Here is a 19229-nt window from a genome sequence, read left to right on the forward strand (position 1 = left end):
ATATTGATTTCAGAGAGGAAGAGAGAGAAACATCAACGATGAGAGAGAATCATTAATTGGCTGCCTCCTGCACACCCCACAACCCAGGCATGTGCCCTGACTGGGAATCGAACTGTGACCTCCTGGTTCATAGGTCGATGCTCAATCACTAAGCCATGCCAATTGGGCTTTAGTTGTTAAGAATTGATCTGCAGCTAGCTAATCTGCCTTTATCAAAAATGGAAATCTGACCTTGGAGTAAAATCACTTAACTTCTTTGAGCCTAAGTTTTCTTACCTACAAAATAATTATGATTCCAACAATACTTCCCAACAATACTTATCATACCAGTAATATTCAGAGGATCAAATAAGATAATCTATCGGCAAAAATTTCCTAACCTGTATGGTGCAGAGATATAGTCTGTATGGCCCCAAATACTTTATATTTTTCTTTTGTGGGGAGACAAGGCATCTGAAAGTGAAACCATTAAATAGTTTAAATCTAGCCCTGTTCAGGCACCGTAACTCAACCAGGCTGTTAACAGGAAGGGCTGGTCAGTAGCACGCACTGAGTGGAAATAGTTGTAACATCTAACACGTCGAAGAAATTGTATTAAGGGATGAAACTAACTGTAAATTAGTTAAAGTATTGATGCATGTACATTCAAGAAAATAACAGCCCGGCCAGCCGTGGCTCAGTGGTTGAGCATCGACCTATGAACCAAGAGGTCATGGTTCATTCCTGGTCAGGGCACATGCCCAGGTTGTGGGCTTGATCCCTAATAGGGGGCATGCAGGGGGCAGCCGATCAATGATTCTCTCTCATCATTGATATTTCTACCTCTCTCTCCCTCTCCCTTCCTCTCTGAAATCAATAAAAATATATTTTAAAAATGGCACTGAAAAAAAGAAAACAGTATTCTCCCAGGCCCTCTCCGTATTAAAACTGGCTCTGTGGGTAGTTCCTCTTTGCCCATTTGAACGAAATCTCCAGTTCTGGCCTTGAATTTTCTGCTCACTCTCAGTCTTTAGCTTCTAATACCTTCCCCTCTCTCACACACTCTCTCTCACTGTCTCTCCTCATTCTCTTCAATATTTTAAAAGTCCAGTCTGTGTAAAAGTTCAAAACATTAAACTTTATCTAAGCTTAGCGTTTTCTTTTTTAGAACAGAGACAGGAAGGGCTGTGCTTAGCTTCTTTATTTTCTTCTCCTCCTTCCCCACTCTAGGATGCCTCTGGCTCCTGCAGGGTTTGGGAATGGTGGTAAAAAGGAGAGGTAAGGAGTAGTGTGTGTGTGTGTGTGTGTGTGTGTGTGTGTGTCTGTCTGTCTGTCTGATACTGTTGTGAGTTGGCATCAGTGCTTTGTATACTTGGTAAGTATTTAGTGCTGACTCATTCTCTGTGGGAGTTTTGGAAGCCCTTTCCACCTTCTTATTTCTTGGAATCTCTTGATGTGGGTAAATGTTGAACTCTTCTCCCTGAGCCTCTAAGAATCTAGTGGTCAGGTCTCTTGGAGTGTCACTCCAGCCCTCCAGAATTCCCTGGGATGGGGTCTAAGACTATTGTTCACGCATGGAAAACACTCACATGGCAGATACTCAGACATTCTTTCTCATGAAAAGCTGGGCATGAAAGACCTCTCCAAAGCATCAATGTCTCTTTGCTCAACTATCAGATCAGTTATCTGACCACACACCTTGAATTTCTCAGCACAGATTGCACAGCAGCCTGTTTTGGGTGCCAGTCTGGAGGGACACAGACCAAGCTCTCTAAGTAGCCCTGCTGAGGCCTGCCTTTCTCTAGACACGAGATGAGTGTGGGCTCAGAGCACATTGACAACTATTGCCACATATTCTATCAGAATTCCTTCTCATCCTCTCCAACTCTCTCACAGACTGGATGTCATGCACTGGTTTCTAGACACCTCCTTCACAAGGTGGTTTTGTACCTCACTTTATAATGTGGGAGTAATTAGCAATTATTGACTTGGGGGTTCAGCCAAAACAGAGACAGGAAGGGGGTCCTATTTTTACGTCCTATTACACATGCTTGAAAGGAATTGTCAGAACAAAAAAGGCCAATCGTATAAAACAATCAGCAAACATGGTATAGTTTTTGCACATCAAGTTCCCCCGAGAACAAAGAGCTGCTTTGCCTCTCTATAAAATAGTTTTTAAAAATATTTTAAACTGCAAGAATAACTTGAAGTTTAAAATATTAATTGGTTGCCTCCTGTACACCCCCGGGGCATCAAGCCCGCAACCCAGGCCTGTGCCCTTGACCAGAATCGAACCCAGGACCCTTCAGTCCACAGGTCTACACTCTATCCACTGAGCCAAACTGGCTAGGGCATAAGTTGCAGTTTAAGTCTTTGTGCACAGCTCTGATTATTTTCTTGTAATAAATTATTTTCTTGTGATAAAGTAATTCTTGTGGAATTACTGGGTAAATATCTATCTTCATATTCCTAATATGCATTGCCAGATTTCCTTCAGGAAATTTGTGCTTATTTAGCTCCCACCAAAAGTGTATGAGGATGTCTGATAAAAGCCATTTTATATGAAAATCTTTATTGGGCGAAAATTACCCAGTATTGATGATCAGAATCAGGGCAGGACCATGCTCAGGGCACTGAGAGTCAGAAGGCTGCCCCAGCAGGAGTCACCAAACCAGTCTCCTCATTGTTGGTTCCCGACCCCTACCAGGCGCTGAGGTCGACACCAAGCATATATAAGACACTACCTCATCTACCCTCCCTTAAATTTTGCAAATGCACCCCAAAGCAGGCCCAACGAGTTCGGCCTAAGACCCTGAGGCAGGACTCTTTCCACCGCTTCCCAGGCTCACTTTCTTCCCCATCAAAAGGTGATACCATGTCAGCCCCTCTGGGCTGTCGCGGGACTCCAAGGGGATAAAAATGTGAAGGAGCGTGGTGCAATCCTACAGAATTATTACTAAAAATAAAGGCAAAGCCTTGGCTGGTTTGGATCAGTGGGTAGAGCGTCCGGGGGATCGGCCTGTCGACTGAAGGGTCCTTGGTTCCATTCCGTTCAAGGGCACATGCCCGGGTTGTGGGCTCCATCCCCAGTAGGGGGCGTGCAGGAGGCAGCCGATCAATGATTCTCTCTCATCATTGGTGTTTCTCTCTCTCCCCTCTCTCTCTTCCTCTCTAAAATCAATTAAAAAAAAAAAAATAAAGGCAAAGAGAGAGCCTGCAAAACTGGAGGCCGGGGGGCGGAGACGCTCAGAGCGCGCTGCGGCCGGCCACTGGGAGGCAGCTTTGGAGGCTGTTGCCAGGCTCTCGCCCGCTCTTGATTCCCAGAGGAACCAGGATGAAGCCAGCTGGCCCCGCCCCTCTCCCGCCCCCGCTGGCCCCGCCCCCCGCGCTGGCCCCGCCCTCCCCTCCCCCCTCCCTCCGCGCCGGCCCCGCCCGGAAGCGTCGGTGGAGCGTCCCCGCATGGAGCCCGAGCCCAGCTCCTCTGATGCTACCTCTGCTCCCACCGCGCTCTTCTCCTGGGTGCGTGACTCCGCCCCCGCGCCGGGGCGGCTGGGACTGAGGGGGCGCGGAGGTTGGGGGCTCCCGGCCTCAGCGTGGGCGGTCCTGGGCTGGGCGGCGGAGATCCGAGCCCGGCGCTGGCTCGGTTGGAGGATCCTGGGCCGGGGGCGGAAGAGGAGAGGGCGGAGGGAAGGGTCTTCGCGGCGTGACAGGGGGCCTGCTGGCTGGTGGGGTCCGGGCCGGAGGGGCTGCGACTCAGTGGGAAGAACCTGCCTCCAGATCTGGTTCTGCCTGAGCCGGGAAAGACAGCGTGGATGGTTCCGAAGAGAGAGGATCACCTGTCTCGGAACCCTGTGGGTCACCTGGGCTCCGCACCCTGCCATTGCCCGGAGGATGGGATTTTCCCCAGCCCCGCCCCCGCCTCCGCCTGGCGGGAGCCTCCTTCCAAGTGAGGCCTGCGGGGTTTGGCGGTGCACAAAGGCAGAGACCCTGCACCATTGCTGCTGCTCTGCTGTGGCCGGCTCTCGCCTGTATTGTGGGAATGGGAGTCTGCGCCGGCATTGGTTTGACTGGCGCCCTGAGAGACAGGGTCATCTTTCTATGTCCTGGCTGGGAGAGAGGCGTGTGTGGCAGGTTCTCGACCAGATGCACGGGAACCGGCAGACGTCGCGTCTCAGTTCTTCATAACATGTACCCCAATGTTAATGACATGTATAATTTGTTAATGTCAGTGTCCTTGGCTAGAATGTAAGCATCATCACGGTGGGTACTGTGCCTGTCTTGTTCACGGTGCCTGGCACATGGTAAGGTGCTCAGTAAATACTTGTTGACTGATACCTGTTGTATGTGACCTATGTGCTGGTCTCTTGGGGGAAAAACACGAGTGAAAAACTTGCAGCTTGGGGTGGGGGTGGGTGGGGAGATACCTATATTGCTGTGAAAACAAGTATATGTTCACTAATTTAAAACCGGTAATTATCAGTAGAAGGAAGCACTTGTGGAATGTCAGCTGCAGACTCGCAGAAGGCCGAGTGTGGTGTGGCTTGAGGTAGTCTGGCTGGCTGAGTATCTTTGAGGTGATACTTGAACTGGTGGTTGGAGTTGGGGATTGACTGTGTGCCTGGGGTGGGTGGTGTCTCTGGCTTTTCCCAGGCCGGAGACTGGGGTCCGTGTGGACAGAGGAACCATCTGACAGAGAAAGCCTTTCAGATGTGGCCTTGTCTGCACCGAAACAAAAAGACTGTTGCACCGACCCCCACCGCTGTGCTTGGAGACCTGATGGTGTGTTCTTCCAGCTGCAGTGTCCGTGTATTAGTTTGCTAAGGCTGCCATAACAAAATACCACAGATTGGAGGGGCTTGAACAATGGACATTTATGTTCTCACAGTTCCGGAGGTCAGAAGTCGAAGATCAAGGTGTGAACAGGTTTATGTTCTTGTGAGGCCTGTCTCTTGCTTAGAGATGGCAGCCTTCTTGCTGTGTCCTCAGATGGAGTTTTCTCTGTGCAAGAGCATCCCTGTGTTTCTTATAAGAACACCAGTCATACTGGTGTAGGGCCACGTCGTTATGACCTCATTTAACCTTAATTACCTTTGAAAAGCCCTGTCTCCAACTATATAGTCCCATTCTGAGCTACTGGCTGTTAGGGTTTCAACAAATGAATTTTAGGGGAACACAAGTCAGTCCCTTATTATGTCTTTTCTTAGTTATCCCAGGGACTTATTTACCTCCTTGGAGTCGTGTGTGTGTGTGTGTGTGTGTGTGTGTGTGTGTGGTGTGCCTGGAGGCAAATAGAGCTGTCATAGGTTGTATTAAAATTTCCTTTTGTTTTGCTTTATCATGGATTTAGGGCCTCCTGTTGCATTACAAAAATTTGGTACTGTAATTTGAATTCCATAATGCCAGTGTCTGACTTTCTGTTCAGCAGCCTGTAACCTGGGTAACCTGTCGCGACCCACAGGTTGAGAACTGCTAGCAGGGTCGCCTAAGATCACCGGAAAACACAGATGTTTACATTACGATTCATTAACAGTAGCAAAATTACAGTTATGAAGTAGCAACGAAAATAATTTTATGGTTGGGGGTCACCACAACATGAGGAACTGTATTAAAGGGTGGCGGCATAAGGAAGGTTGAGAACCCCTGCCTTACAGGGATCTCACCCTGTGAATCTTAGAGTCACAAAGCATAGTACTTGGAAAGGCGCTTAGAGATCATGGCCACCCTCTTTCACGTTCTGATGAAATAACAATGATGTGCCCTGCTTGAGGGCACAACATTCTTAGCTAAGTTTGATGACAGAAAGTCATTACTGGTTTTCCCAGTGGGACGTGGGGAGAAGGGACAAGAGCTAGCCCTAGCACTTTGTTTCTATTTCCCTTCATTATTTCTTCTCTTAGCCATCCCAGGTAATTCGATTTTGTCAGAAGGAACTCCCATGCTGTCCTCAAAAGCGACATAGGGGAGCTGGGGCATTGGAAGGGGAAGGTGAGGAGTATCATTGGATAAGCTGGGGATGCCAAGGGCTCCTCTCACCTGGCAAGTGTGGTGTTCTGGGGATGGAGCTACCTTCTAAGTGTGGGTTGCATATAGTAGCCTCTTGAGAATGAGCTTATGAAATCTCATTTGTATATAGACTCTGAGATACTGTCGGGGTGAGAAAGGTAGAGCGGGTAAATAAAGGGGTTCCCATGCTTTTTTCATCCTTGGTTTATTTTATTTCTAGGGTGCAAATAGCTATGGGCAACTTGGCCTTGGCCATAAGGAGGACGTGTTTTTGCCCCAACAACTGAAGGACTTCTGTAAACCTGTGTGTGTCAGGAGGATCACGGGAGGAGGGGGCCACTCTGCTGTTGTCACAGGTAACTTTCTTTCAAGAGTACATAGCCCCTTGTTTTCTTCTTTAGACATTCCCCCCTAGGATGTTCTGTTACCATCTTTCAGCCTTTTGTATTTTGCAGAGGAAAACATTTTTGTAAAAGAGTCAAGTTGTTAGCAGAGAATCCTAGATTGTCAGAGCTGAAAGGGCTTGAGAGATCTTCTGGGCTCTCCAGAAACCTCCCACCTCCCTCCCCCTCTTCCCATCTCATTACACAAATGAGGCTCAAAGAAGAAAACTGCTTAAGATTATAAGACATATTGTGTGGCAGAGTTGCAAAATATATCACATTTTATACCATATATTGCTATTTAACTTTCACATATGAGTTAGAAGTCTGCAATTAGCTTGAATATTCCTTGAGAGCAAGAACTTTATATTTCCCTTAATTTCCCTCCCAATACCTAGGATAGAACTTAACAAGTACTACGAGTGCTACAGTATTGTGAAAGAGGGCATAGTGCATCCTGATGAAGAACACAAACTCTGGGTTCAAGTCCTGGTTCTGTTATTTATTATCTGTATGGCCTTAGACAAATTACTTAATTCCTCTGTGTCAGTTTCTTCTCTATTACATGGGGATACTAATGGTGGATAAAAAGAATCAATGAATTAACGGCTGCCTTTTATGTGTCCTTGGCACGTTTGGACCCATAAAGTAATATTAAAAATTACATTTTACAACTGTATTGTTGTAAAGATTAATATAATCCAGGCTAGATTTAGTATTATATATTCATTATTATTACATTTATTTTTCTGATTTTATTTTTTAAAAATATATTTTTAGTGATTTCAGAGAGGAAGGGAGAGGGAGAGAGAGATAGAAACATCAATGATGAGAGAGAATCGTTGATTAGCTGCCTCTTGCATGGCCCCCACTGGGGATCGAGCCTGCATCCCAGGTATGTGCCCTGACTGGGAATCAAACTCTGATCTCCTGGTTCATAGGCCATTGCTCAACCATTGAGCCACACCAGCTGTGGTTTTTCTGATTTTAAAAGAATTTAAAATTAACACATTTTTGCGGGCCTCTAAAAGTATTGTGGGCCCTAGGCACTGTGCTTAAAGGATAAGTTGGCCCCACACAGAAACCTCTTAGAACAGTACTTGGCACTTTCCAAGTGCAGAATAGATTTGGCTTTATTGTTACAGTAGGTGCTCAATTTGGCGATTAGTTGGCCACTACTGTAGCACTTGGAGTTTCCATTTAGATATTAGATTTGAGTCCCTTGGCCTAGTGCCATTTGGTTCAGTGCACATTAACATACATGGCTTATCAATGTGGGTGGGAGAAGATCTTTGGCAGTTGTAATTTCCCCTGTGCGCACTATCACCAAAGCCTTTGTATTTTACAGATGGAGGAAGCCTTTTTGTTTGTGGCCTGAACAAAGATGGGCAGTTGGGGCTTGGTCACACGGAGGATGTTCTGTATTTTACACCCTGCAAATCCCTCATTGGCTGTCCCATCCAGCAGGTGGCCTGTGGCTGGGACTTTACCATTATTCTCACAGGTGAGTTCACTCCTAGGGGAATCTTTGTCACCACAAAGGCTTTGAGTGAGAAGAGCAAGATGGTGGTGATGCTGATGAAATGAAAGCCTTTTGGGTTTAACACACACACACAAAAATGTTCTCTATGGTTGTCAAAGAAAGTTATGAGGAGTCTTTTGCAAGGAGAGTTTAAACAGTAAAACTTTGGGCAGGAAAACTTTTTAAAAAAATATATTTTTATTGATTTCAGAAAGGAAGGGAGAGGGGAAGAGGGCTAGAAACATCAATGATAAGAGAGAATCATTGATTGGTTGCTTCCTGCACCCCCTACTGGGGATAGAGCTCGCAACCCAGGCATGTGCCCTTGACCGGAATTGAATCCGGGACCCTTCAGTTCCCATGCTGATGCTCTATCCACTGAGCCAGACTGGCTAGGGCTGGGCTAGAAAACTTTTGCCAGAGACTGGGGAATGAACCAGATCGCCTTTGGTAGCCACTTCCTGTCCCAGAAGTTTCACGGCTGGGCTAGGTGGACAGTAGTGCCAGCTACGGTTACTCACAGGGGAACGTTGTAGGTGTGTGAGGAAATCAGAAGTTGCCACAACAGTGATGGTAGCTTTCCCCTTCCAAAATATGAATATGATTAGACAGAACTGTTCTGTTTCTGTGAAGCCATATAGCAGAATATGATGTAGAGGGAAATGGGCAAAGAGTTAATAGAATACAGTTGCTCCTCTGTATCCGCAGGTTTCACATCTGTGGATTCAACCAAGTGCTGTTCAAAAACAGTAGTATATACAGTCAGTGTTTTCAATCAGTGGTTGGAAATTCAAGAATGCAGACGGCCAACTGTATGCATTGTCCCATGCTATTTTATATAAGGGACTTGAGTATCCTCGGATTTTGGTATCTGCAGAGGGTCCTGGAACCGATCCCCTGCAAATACTGAGGGACCACTGTAATGCTCTTGGGAATCAGTTGACAATAAATACTTTGTCAGCTGACTTCTCCCTGGAAGTATTTTTGCCCCATCTAGCTGGCCATTCTGGATTCAAAGGACCATCTATAATTTCTGACTAAAGTCCCTCATTGTCACAGTCCTCTGGCAAGAGCATCTTCTGACCATGTAACCCCACCAACCCCAGCCCTGCCTCAAAACCCTGTGTATTCTCACATGCATAGCTCACACTCCAAGCGTTTTAGCACATGGCCTTTGATTACTGTTCCCCACCCACTCCTGTTGCCTTGGCTCTTTTCTCCTCACTCCCTTTACTTTTCTTTCTGATAATACCGAATAGTACATGTTCTTTGCCTGGAACAGCCCCTCTCTTGTCTCTCTGGTGAACTCTTGTCCCGTCATTAGAGCCCTGCTAGGGTGTCTCCATCTCTCTTCTATGGAGGGGTTCCGTACTGTGTGTTGAATATGGTAGTAATTATTAGAATCTAAATAATAGCTATCATTTATGAAGTGCTCATTGTGGGGCTGGGTTGGGGTTTTAGGGAGTCATAGATAACACTCTGTTTCCTGTTCATATTTGGAACCAATCGTGAGAAAGGTATAGAGACAGGTGGAGATCAAACTGTTGGCTTTTTACCGATAAAGGCTAATTTGGAGGACAGGGTTCATTGTCAGGCCAAGTGGTTCTTTGGTCCAAACTTATCCCCAAAACTCTAGGCCTTTCCCACAGTGGAAACCCGTACTACGTGTCAGCCCAGAGTGCCTGAGTGGAAGGTGCCAAGCCACACGTGTTCTGTTCTTCCTTCTCCCAAACTCACCAACTGGTTAGGTTACCCCTCCTCCGCTAGAAAGTGGTGAGTATGGGAAAGGCAAGGAGAAAGGTCTGAAGTGTTAAAATAATGGAAATTGTGTTACATGGAAACATGAAAAGTGGGGAATAAGTATCCTTCTCTCCCAACAGTGGGCCCTGGGCTGTGTTCCACACAGCTAATCTGGCACAGTTGGCACTGTAAGGGACAGTCTGTGTAAGACAGCCATGCCCAGGGTGTTTATTCCTAGAGCAACAGTGAAAGCAGGGACCGTGGTTTGAATGTACCGAAGCACAGGGCCCTCACTCCTTCCTCTCATTCCCTTTGCTCCTTCAGTGTTTACCCATTGGTCACAGACCTCTTACTACTTAGATTGTGACTTAAGTATTTGTATTTTGCAGAAAATGGTCAGGTTCTGTCGTGTGGATCCAACTCCTTTGGCCAATTAGGAGTTCCTCACGGGCCTCAAAGATGTGTGGTTCCCCAGGCCATGGAGGTAAGGACATCACCTAATATGCACCTTGCCCGTGTCCTGTTAAAGAATTTCCAGGGTATTACAGTTATTCCTCCGCAGACTGGCTAGGTCCCTGGAAGCTGAAAAACAGTTTTTTTCTGAGAAAAATTATCTTGGGGGCATGAAGGTTGCGAGTGGAAAAAAAACAAACCCTCTGTTAGTCCTCATACACTTTATAAAATTTTGTGAAATAAAACAGTAAAGGTTATATGTCTTATAAAGACATTAATGACTTATTATAATTCTAAAATTAGTAATAATGGGAACTATGTTAGAAATTGGTCCAGATAGAAGTGACTTACCTATCTATAGACACTAAACTAGGCAAATGGTATAAGCCAGTGTTGTCTAATCATCATCCTACTTAATAAAAGGGTAATATGTAAATTACCATCACTCCGCTACGCCCACGACTGGGCCAGCGGGAGGCGCAGGGGGCGGGACTCGGGGTGGCCGGGGAAGCCGATTGGGCCGACGGTACGCTGAGCTCGCGTTGCCAGCGGCGGCGTGAGCTCAGCATTTGCGCCATGGCTGTGCTGCAGAACAGAAGGGGCCTCTGGGGCAGCGAGCTCACGTCCCGCCATGGACCATCAAAAGCGGGGGAGCTGGGTGCCTGTCTGCTCCGGCACCAGGCCTTTCGGAAGCCTCCGCTGAGCTGGAGGCTTCCAAAAGGCCTGGTGCACCAGCGGACAGGCACCCAGCTCCACCGTGATTGAAAGCGAAAGCGTGTAGGGGACCCTACACGTGCATGAGACCCTACACGTGCATGATTCAATCATGCACTGGGCCTCTAGTATATAATAAAGAGGTAATATGCAAATTGACCATCACACTCTTGCACAAGATGGCTGCCCCCATGTAGTCACAAAATGGCCATCACAAGATGGCCAGCAAGGGAGGGCAGTTAGGGGCAACCAGGCCAGCAGGGGAGGGCAGTTGGGGGGACCAGGCCTGCAGGGGAGGGCAGTTGGGGGTGACCAGGCCTGCAGGGGAGGGCAGTTGGGGGCGACCAGGCTGGCAGGGGAGTGGTTAGGGGGTGATCAGGCTGGTGGGCAGGCGAGTGGTTGGGAGCCAGCAGTCCCAGATTGTGAGATGGATGTCCGAATGCCAGTTTAGGCCAGATCCCTGAGGGGTCCCATATTGGAGAGGGTGCAGGCTGGGCTGATGGACACCGCCCCCCCCCCCACCAGTGCATGAATTTTGTGCACTGGGCCTCTAGTAGAAATATAATGTGCATTGCGTGCTTCTCGGCCTTTTGGCTAAGATCAAGTGTAGAAATATAATGTGAACCATATACTAGATGCACTGGTTAATAATGCGGATCTTTTTCAATGGATGGAGTTACACATATGTTGATATATATGCGATTTGATATGTATGCTGTTTTGTTGTATTGCTCCTTCAGATTACTACTTGTTCCGATCGATGGCACACGCACTTTCTGAGCAGCACTCCAAAACGTACGAAGAAGTGGAAAATTGGGTCTCTGAATGATCTGCCTCAAAACAAGAAAAGTTCTATTGGGACGGTAATCACAAATTACCTGAAAGATGGGGGAAATGTGTAGCTAGCGATGGACGTTACTTTGAGTAAAGCACTTTTGATGTTTCTCTTGAAGTTATCGTGTTTTCTTTGATTACAAAATCCACATTATTATGGTTAATAATGCAGGTTAACTATTAACCTATTAATAGTGCGGATTGCCGAAACCGGTTTGGCTCAGTGGATAGAGCGTCGGTCTGCGGACTGGAGGGTCCCAGGTTCGATTCCGGTCAAGGGCATGTACATTGGTTGCGGGCACATCCCCCAGTGGGGGTGTGTGCAGGAGGCAGCTGATCGATGTCTCTCTCTCATCGATGTTTCTAGCTTTCTATCCCTCTCCCTTCCTCTCTGTGAAAAATCAATAAAATATATTAAAAAAAAATAGCGCGGATTAACTCTTAACTGGTTAATAATGCAGATTAACTATTAAACGATCAATAATTGGGATTTTGTAATCCAAATGAAACACGGTAATTTCAAGAGAAACATCAAAAGTGCTTTATTCAAAGTAACGTCCATCTCTAGCTACACATTTCCCCCATCTTTCAGGTAATTTGTGGATACCGTCCCAATAGAACTTTTCTTGTTTTGAAACAAACCATTCAGAGATCCAATTTTCCACTTCATACGTTTTGAAGTGCTGCTCAGAAAGTGCGTATGCCATCGATTGGAACAAGTTGTAATCTGAAGGAGCAAGGTCTGGTGAATACGGCGGGGTGGGTGGGTTAATACTTGCCAGGCAAGATCTTTTAATGTGTCTTTAACTGGTTTTGAAGTGTGTAATGGTGTGTCATCATGAAGCAAAATTACTTTGCCGTGTCTTCTGGCACATTCTGGTGGTTTTATGATCAAAGTGTGGTTCAAATTGATTATTTGTTGTCAGTATCGATCAGTATTAACGGTTTCACCTGGTTTTAGAAGTTCATAATACACCACACCTTCCTGATCCCACCAAACGCAGAACATTGTCTTTTTTCCAAAGTGATTTGGCCTTGCAGTTGATGTTGATGGTTGGCCTGGATCAACCCATGATTTTGTGCATTTGAGATTCTCAAAATAAGTCCACTTTTCATTGCTGGTCACAATTCGATGCAAAAAAGACTTTCTTTCGTGCCGTTGAAGCAACATTTTACTGATGACTTTTCAGTTTTCCATTTGTCTTTCGTTCAGTTGATGTGGCACCCATTTTCCTTCCTTTAAAATCTTTCCCATTCCTTGTAAATGATCGGAAATTGTTTGCTGAGCAACGTTTAATCTTTCTGCAAGTTGTTTTTGAGTTTGACACACATTTTCATCCAATAATGCTTGTAATTGTTGGTCTTCAAACTTTTTCGGTTGACCTGAACGTTCTTTGTCTTTCACATAGATATCATCACTTTTAAAGCATTTAAATCAGCGTTCACAAGTATCTTGAGATGGAGCATGTTCACCATAAGCTTCCCGAAATATACGATAACTGCACTTTTCTTCAAAATAAAGCAATGAATTAAAACTTCCCGCAAATGCTCTTTTTTTGGCATGAAATTCGACATTTTTAAGGATAAAAATATCTATGATGTTAACACCTTCAGAAAATTTGACATAGGAAGTTTTGAAGCTTGCTGTCAATACAACAAAATAGCATACATATCAAATCGCTTATATATCAACACATGTGTAACTCCATCTATTGAAAAAAATCCGCATTATTAACCGGTACACCTAGTATGTAATTTAAAAATTTCTAATAGCAACATTTAAAAAAATAAAGAGAAATGGGTGAGATTAATTTTGAAAATAACAACTTTATTGAGATATAATTTATATATCATAACATTTACCCTTAAAAAATGTATGATTTAGTGTTTTTCAATATTTTCAGAGATGTGCAGCCTTCACCATGATCTAATTTTAGAACATATTCATTACCAGGAAAGAAACTGTACCCAATAGCAATCACTTCTTATTCTCCCCTCCCCTCAGCTCTTGACAACTACTAATCTATCTCTATGGATTTGCCTATGTTGGGCGTTTCATACAAATGAAATTATATAATATGTGTTCTTTTTTTTTAATATGTGGCTTTTTATATCTGCCTTCTTTCACGTCACGTGATATTTTCGAGTTTTATTCATGTTGTGGTATGTAGGCAAAATTAATTTGAATAACTTTTAAATTAATCCAATGTATCCAAACTATTATCAGTTCATTTTATGTCATTAATATATACTTTTATTCATGAGATATTTTGTGTTCTTTATTTTATACTAACTTGAACTCTGGTGTACATTTTTTACTTACAATATGTCTGTATTCAGTCTGGTCACATTTCAGTTGTTCAGTAGTCACACATAGCTAGAGACTACCATATTGAACAGCTTGAGTATAGAACAGGACTCCTGGCCCTAGTTCAGAACTCTTCACTGCATCATATTTAAGATAAGATGTACAAATTTTGGTGACGTTTATCGTGTAAGTGACCATAATAGGACTGGAATATTTTAAAAGAAATATGCTGGGATCCAAAATGAGTTTTGCCACCTAAGCTGCTCCACTCCTATCTAATTTCCTAAAACTCTGACTCAGAGTGGGAGATCTATTTTCAAGGGAGAGAGCTTGGTGTGCTTCTGTCATCTTGCTGAATTACAATTGCTGGTCTGCGGGGTATTACTTGGGTCATGGTTTCCATGGTGCTTTAGTCTGTTTGGGCTGCTAGAACAACGTACCATAGACTGGGTGGCTTAGACAGCAAGCACTTATTTCTCATGGTTCTGAAGGCTGGGAAGAGCAAGGCACCAGCAGACTGGGTATCTGGTGAGGGCCCACCTCCTGGTTCACAGACAGCCGTCTTCCTGCTGCGTCCTTTCACGGCAGGAGAGGCAAAGGAGCTCTCCGGGATCTTTTTTTTTTTAAATCCTCATCCGAGGATATTTTCCCATTGATTTTTCAGAGAGAGTGGAAGGGAGGGGGAGAGACAGAGAGAAAGAAACATCGATGTGAGAGAGACACATTGATTGGTTACCTGCCACATGTGCCCCGACTGGGGCCGGGGATTGAACCTGCAACCAAGGTACGTGTGCCCTTGGCCAGAATCAAACCTGGGACCCTCAGTCTGAGGGCCAGTGCTCCCACCCCTGAGTCAAACCAGCTAGGGCTGAGAACCTATTTTTAAAACTACCACAAGGCATCTTGGAGCGGACATCCCTACACATATTTGGAAAGCATCGTCAGAAGCTACAGCCGATAGGTTTGGCTTCACCTACGGAGATAAATGGAACAGTGCAAAGATGGAACAGGTGCCTGGGGAGGTGGTGAGCCCATGTGGCTGGAAGTAGGTGTTTGGCAGGGGTTGGATGGCCACTTGGCGGGGTGTTGTGCATCGGCTCCTAGTGTTGGATGGGGATTGGATTAGATCCAAGGTCTGCAAACTAGACCCTTGGTAAATAAAGTTTTATTGGAACACAGCCATGCCCATTTATTTATGGCTTTTATGTTACAGTGGCAGAGGAGAGTAGTGTGACAGAAACCATATGGCCTGCAAAGTCTAAAATATTTACGCCCTGGCTGGTTTGGCTCAGGGGTGGGAGCACTGGCCCTCGGACTGAGGGTCCCGGGTTTGATTCTGGTCAAGGGCACTCGTACATTGGTTGCAGGCTCAACCCCCGGCCCCAGTTGTGGCACGTGCGGCAGGCAACCAATCAATGTGTGTCTGTCACATTGATGTTTCTCTTTCTCTGTCTCTCCCCATGTTTCTCTTTCTCTGTCTCTCCCCCTCCCTTCCACTCTGAAAATCAATGGAAAAGTATGAGGATTAAAAAAGGATGAGGATTGCCGAAACTGGTTTGGCTCAGTGGATAGAGCGTTGGTCTGCGGACTGAAAGGTCCCGAGTTCGATTCCAGTCAAGGGCACGTACCTTGGCTGCAGGCACATCCCCAGTAGGAGGTGTGCGGGAGGCAGCTGATCGATGTTTCTCTCTCATCGATGTTTCTAACTCTCTATCCCTCTCCCTTCCTCTCTGTGAAAAATCAATAAAATATATTTAAAAAAAATAAAAAAGGATGAGGATTAAAAAAAACACAGATCCCAGAGAGCTCCTTTGGGTTTCGGGCTCAATCCCCAGTAGGGGGCGTGCAGGAGGCAGCCGATCAATGATTCTGTCTCATCATTGATGCTTCTATCTCTCTCTCTCCCTCCCTCCCCCTTCCTCTCTGAAATCAATAAAAATATATTTAAAAAATATATATTTATAAAAAAATAAAATATTTACTATCTGGCCCTTTATAGAAAATGTTTGCCAACCATTGTACTGGATGAACTTGAAGGTCCCTCCCATCTGTGAGAGGCATTGTGACATGGTATTTTAAAAATATTTTAGGGATGCATGTGGAGGTGTTTATGAATGGGGGCTCTAAACCAATCAGACACATAATGCGGGCCATGCTGCATTGCACTTGGGCATCAATTACATAACAGTTTGGAGATGGATGATTCTGAGGTCTCAACCCTTTTCTCTGTTTTGACAGCTCCTGAGAGAGGAGGTTGTTAGTATTGCTGCTGGACTGAGGCATGCGTTAGCTGCTACAGGTGATCATTTTGCTTTTATTTTCTAAATAGATGTGAAATAAGGAGAAACAGAATTTTTAGAAGAAGTCAACTATAAGGAGTAACTCAGTGTCTTCCTCCTCTGCACTTGTGATTAAAGGGAGGGGCGTAAGGCCAAAGTCATGTGGGAAAGCCTTTAGCAGGCAGGGAGGAAGGAAATAAAGTTTTCCAGCTCTTTATTATGTTCTAGGCATGGGGCTAGGCTCTCTTGATTTAATCAATACCTCATTTAATCCTCACAACCGTGCGGTGATGTGAGTTAAATTTTTATATAGGAAGAAACTGAGGTCCAGAGAGGCTAAAGTGCTTGCCTAAGGTTCCACAGGGAGTAAGGTAGTAAAAGGTAGAGCTGGGGTCAGAGGCTAGGATTCCAAGGCCCACTTTCTTGGTTGTGACGGCACTAGTAGGATTTTAATGTTTATTGATTTCAAAGCTTCAAATGAGCTTGTCTCCTGAACCGTGAGAGGACGATGGATGTCAGGCTGATTGTATGCGAGGTTGAGAGTGATGAGTTCAGAGGGACGGTGGCAGGTGGAAGAGCGGTGACTCTTTTCTCTCTCCCTTGCTCATTTTTCTGCTCCCACTCCTGGGCTGAAGGACAGCCCTAACCAGCTGTGACAGCTGAGGCTCAAGCGTTTGGTGAGTCCAGTTGTAGAGTGGGGAGAGGAGAGGAAGAGGTTGGTGTTGCCCTGTGCTGGTGGTGGTCTGGGGCTTGGTGTTGATTGTACATTAAAATAATTTAAGTTTTTCTTTTGAGGTAATTGTAGATTCACACACAGTGGTAAGAAATAAGATAGGTCTCATACACTCTTTTCCCGGCTTCTCCCAATAGTAACATCTTTTGTAACTGTGGATGTCTGGGTGCAGTCAGGATGCAGAACAGGCGCATCACCACAAGGACCGCTTGTCACCCTTTATAGCGACACTCACTTCCTACTTGCCCCACTCCCGTCTTAGCTCTTGACAACCACTCTTCTGTTTTCCATGTCTATAATATTGTCACTTCAAGAATATCATATAGCCCTGACTGGTTTGGCTCAGTGGATAGAGCGTCGGCCTGCGGACTGAAGGGTCCCGGGTTCGATTCCGGTCAGGGGCATGTGCCTTGGTTGCGGGCGCATCCCCAGTGGGGGGTGTGCAGGGGGCGGCTGATAGATGTTTCTCTCTCGTCAATGTTTCTGACTCTCTATCCCTCTCCCTTCCTCTCTGTAAAAAATCAATAAAATATATTAAAAATAATAAAAAAAGAATATTATATAAATGGTATCATACAGCTTTCTCGGATTGGATTTCTTTTGCTCAACAAAATTCCCTGGAGATTCATCCAAATTTTGAGCATCAAATACTACTGCTGAGTAGTATTCCATGGTATAGAGGTACCAGCATATTAGCTCAGGCTGCCACAACAAAATCCTACAGCCTGGGTGGCTCACACAACAGGAATGTATTTTCTTTCAGCTGTGGAGGCGAGAAGTCCAAGATCAAGGTGCTGTGAGAATTGGTTTCTGGTGAGGCCTCTGTTCCTGACTTGGAGAGTCTGCCTTCTCCCTGTGTCCTCACATGGCCTTTCCTTTATACACACATGGACAGAGAGACACCACTGGTATCTCTCCTCTGCTTACCAGGACACCAGTTCTATCAGATTAAGGTCTCACTTTTATGACTCATTTAACCTTTATTGCCTCCTTATAGGCCCTATTTCCAAGTACAGTCACATTGCAGGCTAGGGCTTCCACATGGGTTTGCGGGGGACATAATTCAGTCCATAACAACCACAGTTTGCTTAACCAGTCACCCATTGCAGAACATCTGGTTGCTTCCAGAGTTTGGCTATTAAGAATAAAGCTGTAAACATTTGTGGACAAGTTTTTATGTGACCATAAATTTTCATTTCTCTGGGATAAATGCCCAGGAGTGTGATTGCTGAGTTGTATGGTAGTAATTACACTTTTATAAGCAGTAGCTTCTCTTAGAAATTAGCAGGGTGGAGAATTGCCTATCATAGGTTTACTCCCCCATTTCCTACCAACTTTCTGTAATTGCTAGCCTTATGTATACATTTCTGTCCAGTTACAAAGCAGCATAGCTTCTATTATGTGTTGATTAATTTGATTGTAAGTCCTCCCCTCCCCCACTCATTTTGTAAATATTTCTGCATGCATTTTTAAAAGATAAGGACTCTTTCTGAAAACATTATTAAAGTATTTTTAATGATTTCACAGAGGAAGGGAGAGGGAGAGATAGAAAAATCAAGGATGAGAGAGAATTATTGATCAGCTGCCTCCTGAAAACCCCTTACTGGGGATCGAGCCTGCAACCTGGGCATGTGCCCTTGATCGGAATTGAACCCGGGTCCCTTCAGTCCGAAGACCGATGCTCTAGCCACTGAGCCAGAATGGCTAGTGCTGAAGATTAGATTTTGATTGGCTTGGTGGTAATCCCTGTGACCAGTCATAAGGCCCTTGAAGAAATAAGCTTCTCCATAATGCATGAGTTAACTGAGAATGAATTAGGAATCTTCCATAGCAGTGAAGTTCAAAGAACAATCTGGTCTTATCCAAATAAGCATTTTTTTTTTCTTCTGTGCAATTGGGAAGCAAGTGGCATCGTGTTCCAGTGGGGAACTGGTTTGGCATCATCTGGACGGCGGTTGTGCCCTGGGCAGACCCTCCCACTGTTTTTGACAGCAAAGGAACCGAGCAGAGTGACAGGTAAGGCCCTTATTTCTCCTGAGTCCTGTATTGATTCTTTGTCAAGAAGTAGAGCCACTGGCATGCAGAAAATGGGTGAATGGAGTTTTGCTTTTGGTATTGCTTGGTCTTTGTGTCTTAACTCTCTCTGTTGGTTGGTCTGTTAGTCTTGTTGGGATTTTTGTGGGCCCAGTAAAAGCATCTCTCTTCACTGACATAGTTTGGAACCCATTGAGAGGTAGATGCAAGTCAGGTATGTGGAGATCACAACGGTAGCTCTAGAACT

At 45.2% G+C, this 19229-nt stretch overlaps 1 protein-coding gene across 4 annotated transcripts in view; it reads left to right on the forward strand.

Moving 5' to 3' along the window:
- Positions 1 to 3413: 3413 nt before the first annotated feature.
- SERGEF (secretion regulating guanine nucleotide exchange factor) overlaps positions 3414 to 19229 on the forward strand; it is a 194489-nt gene continuing 178673 nt past the window's right edge. For all 4 annotated transcript variants that reach the window (XM_079786935.1, XM_079786934.1, XM_079786936.1 and 1 more), the window contains exons 1-6: positions 3414 to 3498; positions 6203 to 6338; positions 7714 to 7869; positions 10017 to 10111; positions 16175 to 16235; positions 18851 to 18964. In XM_079786935.1, coding sequence (XP_079643061.1) covers positions 3439 to 3498; positions 6203 to 6338; positions 7714 to 7869; positions 10017 to 10111; positions 16175 to 16235; positions 18851 to 18964 — 622 coding nt within the window. In that variant the 5' untranslated portion in view covers positions 3414 to 3438. The remainder of the gene's footprint in view (positions 3499 to 6202; positions 6339 to 7713; positions 7870 to 10016; positions 10112 to 16174; positions 16236 to 18850; positions 18965 to 19229) is intronic.

Source organism: Cnephaeus nilssonii, assembly GCF_951640355.1.
Source record: "Cnephaeus nilssonii genome assembly, chromosome: 13".
In the NCBI taxonomy this organism is placed as follows: Eukaryota; Metazoa; Chordata; class Mammalia; order Chiroptera; family Vespertilionidae; genus Cnephaeus; species Cnephaeus nilssonii.